This window comes from Micropterus dolomieu, linkage group LG06 (assembly GCF_021292245.1).
Source record: "Micropterus dolomieu isolate WLL.071019.BEF.003 ecotype Adirondacks linkage group LG06, ASM2129224v1, whole genome shotgun sequence".
Classification (NCBI taxonomy): Eukaryota; Metazoa; Chordata; class Actinopteri; order Centrarchiformes; family Centrarchidae; genus Micropterus; species Micropterus dolomieu.
The window spans coordinates 25,111,888-25,123,736 of NC_060155.1; the positions used below are offsets into that span (position 1 = coordinate 25,111,888).

At 40.4% G+C, this 11,849-nt stretch overlaps 1 protein-coding gene across 1 annotated transcript; it reads right to left on the minus strand.

The window, feature by feature from the left end:
• Positions 1 to 4,397: 4,397 nt before the first annotated feature.
• Positions 4,398 to 9,818, minus strand: LOC123972831 (proenkephalin-A-like). The gene is made up of 3 exons (XM_046052533.1): positions 9,786 to 9,818; positions 9,165 to 9,311; positions 4,398 to 5,232 (listed from the first exon to the last, which is right to left on the minus strand). The coding sequence occupies exons 2-3, from the start codon at positions 9,306 to 9,308 to the stop codon at positions 4,633 to 4,635; spliced, it is 744 nt and encodes a 247-aa protein (XP_045908489.1). The 5' UTR covers positions 9,309 to 9,311; positions 9,786 to 9,818; the 3' UTR covers positions 4,398 to 4,632.
• Positions 9,819 to 11,849: the final 2,031 nt, after the last annotated feature.

Here is an 11,849-nt window from a genome sequence, read left to right on the forward strand (position 1 = left end):
TAATCGATGAATCGTTTCAGCCCTAATACAATGTGACTAGTATTTTTGGGAAGAAGCAGCAGCTTGGTACAGAAGGAGTCCTGAGTTCATCCTTCAGTCTCTGGAATTGGACATTCATCCCACATCAGTGCCACCATTTTCAGCCACGACGTTCAACTAACTCCTTAGCTGAGAAACCTCTCTTACACCTCACAAGAGACCATCATCAATAGCCTCGCCCCTACTACTCTCTCATCCTACTTAACTGGCTGGAATCGCTTCAAGGCATTTCAAGCCACATATGGCTGCCATTTCCCTCTCTGGACATCATGTCCGTCTGCAATTTCATCACCATCCAAAAAATCCGCTCCTCTACCATCCAGACCTACTTAGCAGGTATCAATTTCTTCTTCAAAATAGTAAACGGCTTTCAATGTCCTTCCACCTCTCATTCCCAGGTCACAATGTTAATCAAAGGATTGCGGAAACAGGAACCAACTCTCACAGCTAGACGCTTACCTCTCACTTCAGACCTCCTTAGTTCAGGATACATGTCGCCAGCAATCGACTTAACTCTAGAATCCATTATTTTGCTGGCTTTCTTCGGCTTCCTGAGGTGTTCAGGATCCACCCCGACATCATCTGCCAATAATCCTTCTCGTCATCCCAGTCTATCAGACATCACTATTCAGACCTCCAACTCTCTCATATTCACACTCCGAAGAAGTAAAAGGGATCCGCTAGGAGTTTCCTTCCCCATCTACATCTTCCGCCTCAGCTCCTATCTCAGCCCCTACGAGCCACTAACCAAATACATCGACTACAGGTACGCTGCCAAGGCATCAACACAACATCCCCTTTTCCTTACTGAAACAGGGAAAATGGCCACTCGATTCTGTTTCCAGAAGCATCTGAACAGAGTCCTCTGCATTTCAGGCATTCCACCTGAACACTATTCAAGCCATTCATTCCGCATCGGCGCAGCTTCCACAGCGGCTAGATCAGGTATCTCCGACCAAACCATTAAGGTTCAAGGTCGCTGGTCATCCCAGGCCCATACGGCATCCTTCTTCCACCACCACCCTTCCCCTCTACATCCATTTATCTATCTGCACATTCAGAATATTCATTAAACCTCTAAAATGACATATTGTTGTGGCGTGGTCCTTGCTAGTGAAAGAAACCTCAAAGAACCCTCCATTAACTCTGCATAGATTAGAGAACTTCTGTGTATTCAGGTTTATGCAAATTAAAGTTATTGATTAACTAACTGACTGATTGTGTGATGAACTTAGAGTTGCTAGAGATCTTATTAGCTTTTGGTTGAAAACAATGTAATGTAAATGATTGTACTGACTTACCCGGCACTCCCCATTTTCTCACTCACCTTTTCTACATTAATGCTCATCTACTATTATTGCTGACTGGGTGGGTTTTATTTGAATTATTTATAGAGATTTGTAAGTGGCTGTTCTGGCTCAAAATTCAGCAGATAATTTAAGATTCAATAGAGGCTGCTGTGGATCACTGCAATCACTGACTGCTACGTTCACGGGCCTTTTGCCACTAACACGTGACGAATAACTTCCAAAGCTTCAAACGTCACTTGTTCAAAGCGTTTAATTGACTTGACAGCTTTGAAAGATTTGGCACTAAACTACACTTTTTATGGTGCATCAGTTACACTTCACATTGTTGGGTTTAGAAGAAAGGTGTTGGAATTAATCATTAATAATGAATAAATCCTGGAAATTCCTGGGTTGCTACTTACCTGCTACCCCATCTCTGTTGGGCTCATTCAGCTCCTCCTGGATGGTGTTGCAGTGTATTTCCATATGCTGCACTTTCTGTGCACTGATTTGATTGTGAACAGAAAGGCTGTTAGTGGCGAAGATGGCTGTGCGTCCTCCATGTGGATTATACAAGCTCTGTAACAGAGATGCTCTCAAGTCTAGAGTCCAAGTCAAGTCTCAGGCTGCACATTCAGGCTGCTTATAACACTGCATAGCTATAATAGGAATTCTATAACTGTAACCTGTTTTTCACTTACAGAGCACAGCCATGTAATGTGCAATGCAATTAATGACAGCTTATAAACTACTGTAAGTCAACACGTTCCCCAGACTCTCAAACCCAGAGTAATGTTAACTAAATAAAACTGCAACGTTACATGATAAACAATAAACCTGTAACCTGTTTGCAGCCAACGTTAATAACGTGATGGCAGCCAGCGGGATGTAAATTATTACGTTAATTAACCACCATAAGTTTGGCAAGTAAACAAAGGCTCATTCATCTTTTCATAAACAAACAAAAGTCCGAGTTAAACTCCCGTAAGTCGTAGCTAAAGCAAAAAGCAAGCAAACGTTAGATGACCAATGCTAAGGTAAACATGTTTACGAACCTTATATTACTAACCTATTTTACATTCAGCAGCTGCTGGTGTTTGTTGTCCTGTCTCACATGTGGCCGTGCGCAGCAGATTTGTAGTATGTGTTATATAGGTAGGTCATTGGTAACGTAGGGAGGGGAATAACAGCAATCTCATCAGACGTTTCCTAAAAATAAACGTTCACGATTCTTGCAACTCGAGTCCGAGTCAAGTCTGAAGTCTTTCGAGGACGAGTCTCAAGTCGAGTCTCCATCTCTGCTCTGTAATGATCATTTGTAATCCTTAAATTATATTTGTTCAATGGAGGACTTATTATCCTCTCCTCACTGTTTTAGCCATCTGCAGGCTACCTGTACTTGGATTGAGGATACCTAGTGCTCCATCCTATTCCCAGGTATACCATCTTCTATGCTGATGATACAGTGATGATATTACAGTGATATTAAATGCTGATAACATTAGGGTAATGCATTTCTCAAATGCTAGAAGCAACTCCCGTTTCTCCTCTCACCAGAAAAAGACTGGTCTCTGCTGTTTTTACAGGTTTTTGATTATGGGGATGTGTTGTACATGAATGCATCTGCACATTGTTTGCACATGAAACTACAGATTGAGATTTGTTACAATCTGTAAAGACCTCACTCAGCATTGTATGCTTTCCTCCAGGGCTGGTTAGCCATCTCTGACCTTTTGTAAACTCAGTCATGTCAGGTACTTGTTCTTTTATAAAGCCGTTCTGGGTAAACTACCATCATACATTTGCACCTTGATTGCACATAGATCTGACTGTAGTTATCTTTTGAGATCACAAGATATGGTTTATATTTTAAAGCTTTTGTAAGTGCAATGGTGAGTGAATCAGTTGATACTTGTCACTGTCATTTTAATTATATCGACAATTGTCTTGTGGATATTGTTGTCTGTAACCTAAGTGGACAGTTCTTATCTGCATTTAACCCATTCTATTTTTAGGTGCAGTGGGCTGCCATTGTACAGCGCCCGGGGAGCAGTTTGGGCCTGCTTGAGCCTTGCTCAGGGGCACCTTTGGCAATGGTTTCATGCTGGACCCGATCTGGCAACCCACTGGTTTCCAAGACAAGCCCCAACTGACTGAGCTAATGCCACCCGTAGGCCCATTGTGTGCCACCTATGGTGTTTACGTGGCCATGTTTAAATGATTAGACTTCAGTGAACTTTCCATTTATTACTCGGGTTGTCTAACCTCTAACCATAGCCTAACATTTGACTACATAATTTAAACCTCACTGTAATCATACATGAACTGAGCTGTGTATGTCAGTACTAGTAAAAGGATCCAGGAGATTTAATTATCACTAAGCCCTTTTGCTGTACAAGCCACTGACCACAAATGTAAAAAAAAGTGGCCACAAATGTACCAGAATTCCAGGTGAACTGAGCTAGCTTTCACCCGTCGCTCCGCTTGTTTCCCAGTGTCATCAACTTGACTTTAATTTAAGTCTGTTTTGGTCTTCTTCTCCTGTCAACAGCTGTCGTAGAATTTGTTGAGGCCCATTGGAGCCTGAGAGGATGACCTGCATACACCCTAACTAACCCTACTGAAAAAACTACCTGTACCTGTAGCATCCTTTTGGGGAAATATTATCTTATGTGTATTTTGATTTACAGGTGACAATAGATAATTAAAGTTTTCTTCTAAAAACACAAACAAAGAATAGGCAGTGAAGACTAGTGTTTCTATGCAAGTTGCTCTGTTTACATAATATTTGTATTGTCTTTTACTACTAGTTTTATGGAAAGCATGAAAGCAACCAATTTCATCATGTTAAGAGCTGTGTCGATACACTTGCCCTAACCCATGTCAACAAAGCAAATATTGCATATGCATATTTGAATGTCTGAAGAGCCCCTGACTTTATTGTGTCTCCCACTTCTGAAACCTATTCCCACACGAAAAGGTTGAACATGGTATATTTTTTTAAATCATACACTTGACCAACACACCTCGATCAACAGATTCTTTTAATAAATAATACCATCATGAAAACCAAAAACAGACCAAAAAATGATTTGTGTACATCTGAACAATATATGTTTATCTTTTTTATTATTACAGGACCAATTGAACCAATGAAGTAGGCAGCAGCACGTTATAGAGAGCCAGATGATGCAATGTAATTAGCAGAGCGGGTGGCCAGTTGATTCAAACACCAACAAGTCCAGACTACAAGGTGAGGGTTTGGAGGGACGGGGGGGGGGGAAGGGTCATCAACTGTGGCATACTAGTCCATGAACCCACCGTACCTCTTCTGTAACTCACTTCCGTTCTCCCAAGCCCGTTTCAAGACCCCCCCACTCTTGCTGTTGTCCACCAGCCACTCAGGCCTGCCCACACGCCTCATGAACCCTCCGTAGCGCTTCTTAAGGCCACGGCCTAACACCGCCTCCAGCAGGTCGCTCTGCACCGCCCCTCCATCAGCCCGACGCATGAAGCCTCCATACCTCTTCACTGCCTGGCCTCCCTGACTATCCCCCTCAGTGCCGTGCTCCGCTGCTGCATTGAGAATCTTTAGGATCTCCAGACGAACGTTTTCTTCCTCGTCCTGGTTTCCAGGATCCTCTAGTGCCACCTCTGGAGAGGAGGAGCGGCGAGACATGAAACCACCGTAGCGCTTCATAAAGCCGCCGTACTTCTTGGCCAGCTGGTGTTCTGGTGATGTCACATCCTCGTCGACAGCCGTCATGGTGGCCAGTGCTTCCTGTTCCTGCTGTTGATGGGGGTCAGCTTCCAGAGGAATGTGGTTTTCCTCCTCTAATAGGAGGTCCTGGCACAGGCGAAGCTTCTGGCTGTCCAACCCACCCTCGCACTCAAGTGAGCATGTCTGCAACAATCACAATTATCATTATGACTTTATTATCAATCTTACCAATAAAATGTTTGCCAATTATAACATGCTGTCACATTTCCATTGAAATATTAGTACCCGAATCAGTTTGGTTTTATTGGGGAATCATCTCTACATTAAATAACCCCTCAAACTTTACAGAATAAGTAAAATAATGGATCATTTAGGGGTTTCACAACTTTGTGAATTGAAGGGCCTCAATGTAATGGCACCTTAGCTATGTAAAGATATACAAGCAGAGATTAAAGGAATAATTCATCATTTCAGAAAAAACACATTGAGAACAGAGCTCGAGTTAGAACACGTGGGCATTTACCAGGTAAAAATGGTCAACTTTCCCAACTGGGAAAATTCATGTGAACGACTCCTGAAGTTGGAATAAGAACTCGGAAAGTTGAAGAAAGTGTATTGATGGAATACACGTAGAAACATGGCGATGGTAAGAAACTTTTCATTAATGGTGCAAATCACATATTGTATATACATTTTTTGCTAACATGTCTTTGTAATTTGTTTCCTTTGCTCTTCACTGTCACTCAAACACTGGAAACAGATGTCTGCGTGTAGGGTCCATGTTATTTCCAAACCCAAATTAAAAACACATGAACGCACTAAAGTCGGAAGAACAACTTCACAACTTGGGAAATTGGACCATCCGAGGAGCACATGAATGTAGCTTAATAAAGACACTATTGAGTTCCCTCATGGGAAATGCAGGATCCAGTTTCTTCAATCTTGACCCATATAAGGGACTTGAAGTCAGGATATTTTGGTGTCTGCTGCTTCAGTTTCTACAATTATTTTAAAAACATTTCTCTTAAATTAGCCAGTTTTAAGGAAGTGCAAAAGTAAGCTCTGGAATATATCTTTAACACACTTAAAGATTGATATCGATCTTCTCATCTCACTCTCGGGGAGAAACCAAAAAAAGCATATTTCTAAATCTATATTACTTTAAGATATATGACTGAGGTTTTGAAAAGCTTTGAGGCATTAAAAGGGAAACTGGTCCTTCTAATGGACAGCATTGTGATGTCTTGCAGGCAAATATCATTACCTTTATTTTCAAAGCTAGCATTTGATGATCCTCAGTCGAATATCGATTAGTAGAAAACAATTTAGGAAATGGATTCAGCTTTTAAGTCTTTTGAAGATGTCACCTTGGGCTTTATATTATCAGTCTGTATTTGCACTCTACTTACAGACTATCCTCATAGATTAAATGGCAATCAATCCTAAAACAACAAGAGTTGAATGCAAAACTAGGATGAGAATGATGACTTGACAACATATGAGATGGGTTTGTACCCAACGTCTGATAAATCTGGACTGTATTTTGGGACAGATTATTCACAGAAAAAATTCATTGCTATGAAAAAAAACAGCAACATTTTTTGGTGTAGTTAGATAAGGTGGCTGAAAACCTGTTGGAGGCGTTGTTAAATGTCTTTGTGAGGCGAATGAATGTGGAGTCACATTACTGCATTGAGAGGCTGATGACAAAAGCTAACCACGTTAAGAACGAGCAACAATTTGCTTCAAATCCTCAAGCAGTATAGCTACAATTGAATAATTCTGTTGAGGTGGGTATGCAGTACCACACGGCATAGCATGTCGGAGGTTATTAGTCTCCTTTCCCCTGCCGTTTGATGTTTTGCCACTCAATGTTAATATAGTTTCGTATTGCCAACTGAATGCATGCGCCTGCACATGGGTCCTGTATAGGAACTAGTTCATTATAACAGAACTGTAAACATGACTACCACAAATACTGATTTAGTTAAAACATAAAAAAAATAAACTGGCTGTCTTTAAAATACTTGAGATATGTAAATGCCTGTTTGAATATTTAAATGTTAATTTTAAAAAAAGTATTTCTTTCGATTTCCCCTGCAAAAACAGACAGGCTTTGGAGTCGGCATACATTTCGGAGTTCAGGCACACAATTGAAATTTTGATCAGGGTCAATGGATTGGGTTTTTATTATGGATTCTTGCAACAAAAAATCAAAAATAAAACAACTCTTAACTCTGAATATGTTCAAATGGATTGTGTTAGAGTCGTTTGAGGCCATAGTCCATTCCTTCAATAGCAGTCAAATAGACAATAAATTAAAATTCCATCTAGTTTTTTATTGACAAATTAAGACCAAAAAAAGGGTTAAGCATTTTCAATCATGTATTCTATGTGTCTCATTCCATCACTGTTTATTTCATTTATTAAACCATGACAATCAAGCTTGACGAATTGTTACTGAAATTGAAATGGACACAGAAACACAGAGAAAGCTCTGTCATCTAGCTGTTGCACATTCCACTCCCACTGTGTTCATATTGAGAAATACACAGACTACACAAAAGAGAGAAACCGTCAATAAGGGAGAGATTACAACAGTCAACAGATGGTTTGGGAGAAGAAAACAGCCCATTTTATTTATGATATCCCTCACTTACTCCCTTAACAACTTAGAAAAACACGATTTCCTTTTTAAAACCATCTGTGCCAGCCTGTTCCTCACTCATTGACAGTATTTCCTATTCATCTAATGGAAGCGTTCCCTATAAAAGCTGTGTGTCCCCCACCCCGCCACCCACTGATCCCAGTAATCCTTTAACTATATGAGTCCATATAACCCAGTATCAGGAGTATAATCAGAATAAAGGCATCTACTGGGCCCCGGGGGCTACTTACTGCCAGGATAACCTGCTTCCAACCTCATATGTGTCATTGGATTTCACTTATTTGAGCCATCAGAAATTCCTGTTTGATGGCATGGAGGGATTCTTGCTGAGCTTTCAGTGCCGCTGGCTTATGAACACAGAATTAATGAAGAGGAAAATTGAATTGAGGACATACTGGCACCTGAGGGGCTGGGAGGGTGGAGGGCAGCAGCACTCTCTGGTGGCCATAATGTGAAGTATACAACAAGTAATCATTGTTTAAAGAGGGAAAAGGGGCAGCAAAAACCAAATATGGGCGGCTATTCAGATTTCAAGGAAATATAAATTAGATTTCTATTTATGGTATATTTTGTCTTGGTCTGTATACTGTTCTTTCCCTCCTAATGACTAATCACAAATTTCTAGAGGAGTTAAAACATTTTTTAAAGTGAAAGAATTTAGAGAATTCAAGCCACCTTATTGGTGTCAGAGAATTTCAAAGAATGTATAATATCTTGAAGAGTCCCTTTAAAATATTTTTAGAGTAAAGAGAATGTGAAGAGACGAGGAAAGAAGAATGGTGGAAAGGAAAGGAAATGAGAAAAGAAAATTGCTACCAGTTTTTAGTATTGGCTATGATTACAGTCATTTACAGGCTGAAGGAGGAGGGAATCAAATGAGAAAGCCAGGTGAAGGAAGAGAGAGGAGGAATAGAAAGCAGAGAGGGAGTGTTGGAAAGAGGAAGTATGGAAGAAAGGAAACCCCTCAGGAAGAAATCCCTACTGATGAAATGAAAACAGTGAAATAAAATATTTATTGAGGCTTTATCGGTTTGATGTCTATGGGATAGTATTAGAATTACAGTCATCTAATAACTAAAGACATAACGAAAAAAGAAGGAGAGGCAATTCAAGAGGAAAGGAGTGGAAAGGAATGGAAAGTACAGAGGGATGGGAGACAGAAAAAGGAGAGAAAGAAAATAAAGAAACAGATTAGGAGATGAACTTCAAGGAAAGCAAAGAATGAAAGGAATGTAGTGAAAAATGGAAATTCATATGAAAGGAAAGGAAAAGAGAAAGTTAAACTTTAAATTAAAGGCCTATTAATATGACTTTGTGAGAAGGAGAAACCAGACTGCTGCGCCTGTTTACGCACCCTGGCTAAGTCTCTGTATAAAACTGAGTTTGTTATAAGGGGGTTATAAATACACATAAACTTTGTAGTAATAATCAAATATGGTTACATTACCAGAGAGGAAAATCCAGATTGCTGTCCCAGCAGACGGTACACACACAGTGCACACTCTTTCCCGCAGTCCGTTCCAACCACCAGCGACACACACGCACCCAGAACCAACATCCACATGCATGTGATGTTTGCAGGGGCAGCCATGGACTTAGGACAGAAAAATACGCACAAAGTTACAACTGTGTCAGATAGATAACATTAGGCCTATACTTAACCTAACAATATTAAGTAAATTGTGCAATTGATTGAAAATATAAGAAATCATTAAAAAACGTTAAAATAAATTATAAATAAAATGTTACCTTTTTATAAGCTATGCAGAGATGCAATTTGTCATTTACAATTTTATACTATTATAACTACTAGTATTGTCTGCTTTTAGCACTACTTTCGTTAATACTACTTAATATAAAAATACAATATTAATAAAAATAAATAGGAATACATTTGAATATATGTAAGACGAAAGTTCCCTGAAGTGTGTAAAGTGGCTGCTGTGTGACCTCAGTGAATTACTGTGATTATTGTGACAGCAGTAGTAGTAATTGTACTAGAAGAAATGGCAGCAGTAGTAGTAATAGTTGCTGTTGTTAGCTATAAATGAAGAAGTTATTTTCTTACCTCTGTGTTATTTTAAATGATACTGAAGCCGAGTTATGCTTTCCTCGTCCGCGCGTGCCCTCGGGCGACCGACAAACTGTTGAGTGGAGCGAGTCTGTGCAGCCCAATTGGGTATATCTGCGCACAGGCTTCCCGTGTGGCGCGCGTAAAAACAGTGAGCGGTCACGGTTCAGCCAATCAGCAACCACACATAGCCTACACACAGCGCTTACTCTCCTCTCTCTCTGTCTATCCGCGCTCTGTCTTCAGTTTTCCGTGGCACAAAGTGAAATACCGGACCGTGTGTCGCCGTTTGGGAGTAAAAACAAACACCCGTTTAACTCTTACGCTCGGTGCGCTACTGCGGCTGGGGGCTCCGCAGCTTCTTTAAGTAGTTTGTGTGGCTTACGTCACCGGGGATACAGGGGAGGGGGTGGAGGGGTAAACCTGATGATGTGACGTGATAGCCTACCCCCTATCTTTACCACACACACACACACACACACACACACACCTATTTTCTGCACATTGACTCTATCAAGCAATCTGTTTTATTGCTTCTCAGAAAGTATTTGACATAGATTGGCTAATAAATGGCAGTCGAGCATGCAAGTTCTGTGTGGGAATAATATTTCACGTTAGCTTTTATGTCTCCAGGCGTGTGCTGGTGTGTGTGTGTGTGTGTGTGTGTGTGTGTGTGATGAATGTGTTTTTATTCTTAACAAAAGATCAATTACAAGCTTTCTCATGTTGTTGGGCCAGAGGAAACAGCTTTGCGGGGTTTTGTGGGTGCTAAAACATGTTGCTTCATGGATTGTTCTTTTAAAATCCGAAATGCTCCAGTCACTGCTTTCCTGACCACAACTATAAATAATGTTTTTATTATGAGGATTTTCTGATTGTCAGAAATGGAAAAATCATTCATGTGCTATATAATTTAACTCCACAGTCTGTAGAACCTGCAAAGAAACCGACCTACTGTTCTGTAAAGCGTATAAATCTTTTTACATGCTGGTAGCATGATTGGAATGAGAGGAAATGTGCCCAAGAGCGTTTATAATAGAAAATTATTTCAAATGTCAAATGGTCAGTAATCATTGTAATTTTGTGTGGTCGTATGTAGGTCTGTCAATTTATTTCAAAGAGGTCATATTATGCCTTGTTAGCTTTTTCCCTTTATTGTGTTATGTATCTTTTTTTGTGCATGTAATAGGTTTACAACGTGAAAAAGCCAGAAGTCCACCCCAAAAGGAGTTCCCATCTCCCACAGAAAACACTGCTCTGAACTTCCTGAAAACAGCTTGATTCTAGTCCAGCTTTTACTTCCGTGACCTATCTGCATCACTATGTAACATGTGTCATGATGCTCGTCCAGCGGCTTGTGTTGCTAGTCCTTAAAAACACTGGTGGAGAAACACACTGAGCTGCAGCACACACAGTGACAAGACGTCCGCCTGCTGCCTCCCCTCACCCCCACCCTCCCTACCGAACGTTAAAGACCCTCCAGGTAGTCAGTGGACATAAAGTTGTTACTGTGATGTATAGACAGTGCTCAGTTAAAACGTTATGTATGATAAATAAATATGTTTCAAATGAATAACTTACCACTCTGAAACATCTTGCTCCAGTCTAGGTTTGCGGAGCTGGTTCCGGATCATGTACAGATGTGGTCACAGGCTGAAGTGGCTTTGTTCTGGATCACACTACCTCGCTGGTAGGTAGTCCTTACTTAGGTACTGTGCATGTGCATCTCCCAATAAAGATCAAATAGAAGTGAGATGCTTCACTCGGCAGGTAAAACTAAGCGTTTAACACACAGAGTAGAAAAGGGGTGCTGCAGCAATGCGCAGTATGAAAAATTTGGTGTTTTTCGAAAATTAAATCATGAAAACGTGTTGTGATACTACCCCTAAATCACATTATGAACCTGAAAATAAGCATAATATGACCTCTTTAAGTAGAAGCCATTAAAAATGCTGTGAAATGTGAGATTAAAAACATCCAACTATCATTCCAAAATAAGACAAAGAGCCACAATGTGAAATGCAAAGAAATGTGATTTTCATCTTAAATCCCAGCTTCAGT

What these genes read in the sequence shown, in the direction of transcription:
- LOC123972831 (XM_046052533.1), bottom strand. Translation starts at nt 9,308, where the DNA reads ATGGCTGCCCCTGCAAACATCACATGCATGTGGATGTTGGTTCTGGGT. An exon ending in AATCTGGATTTTCCTCTCTG is followed by an intron (nt 5,233 to 9,164) that starts GTAATGTAACCA and finishes TGATTGTTGCAG; the next exon opens with ACATGCTCACTTGAGTGCGA.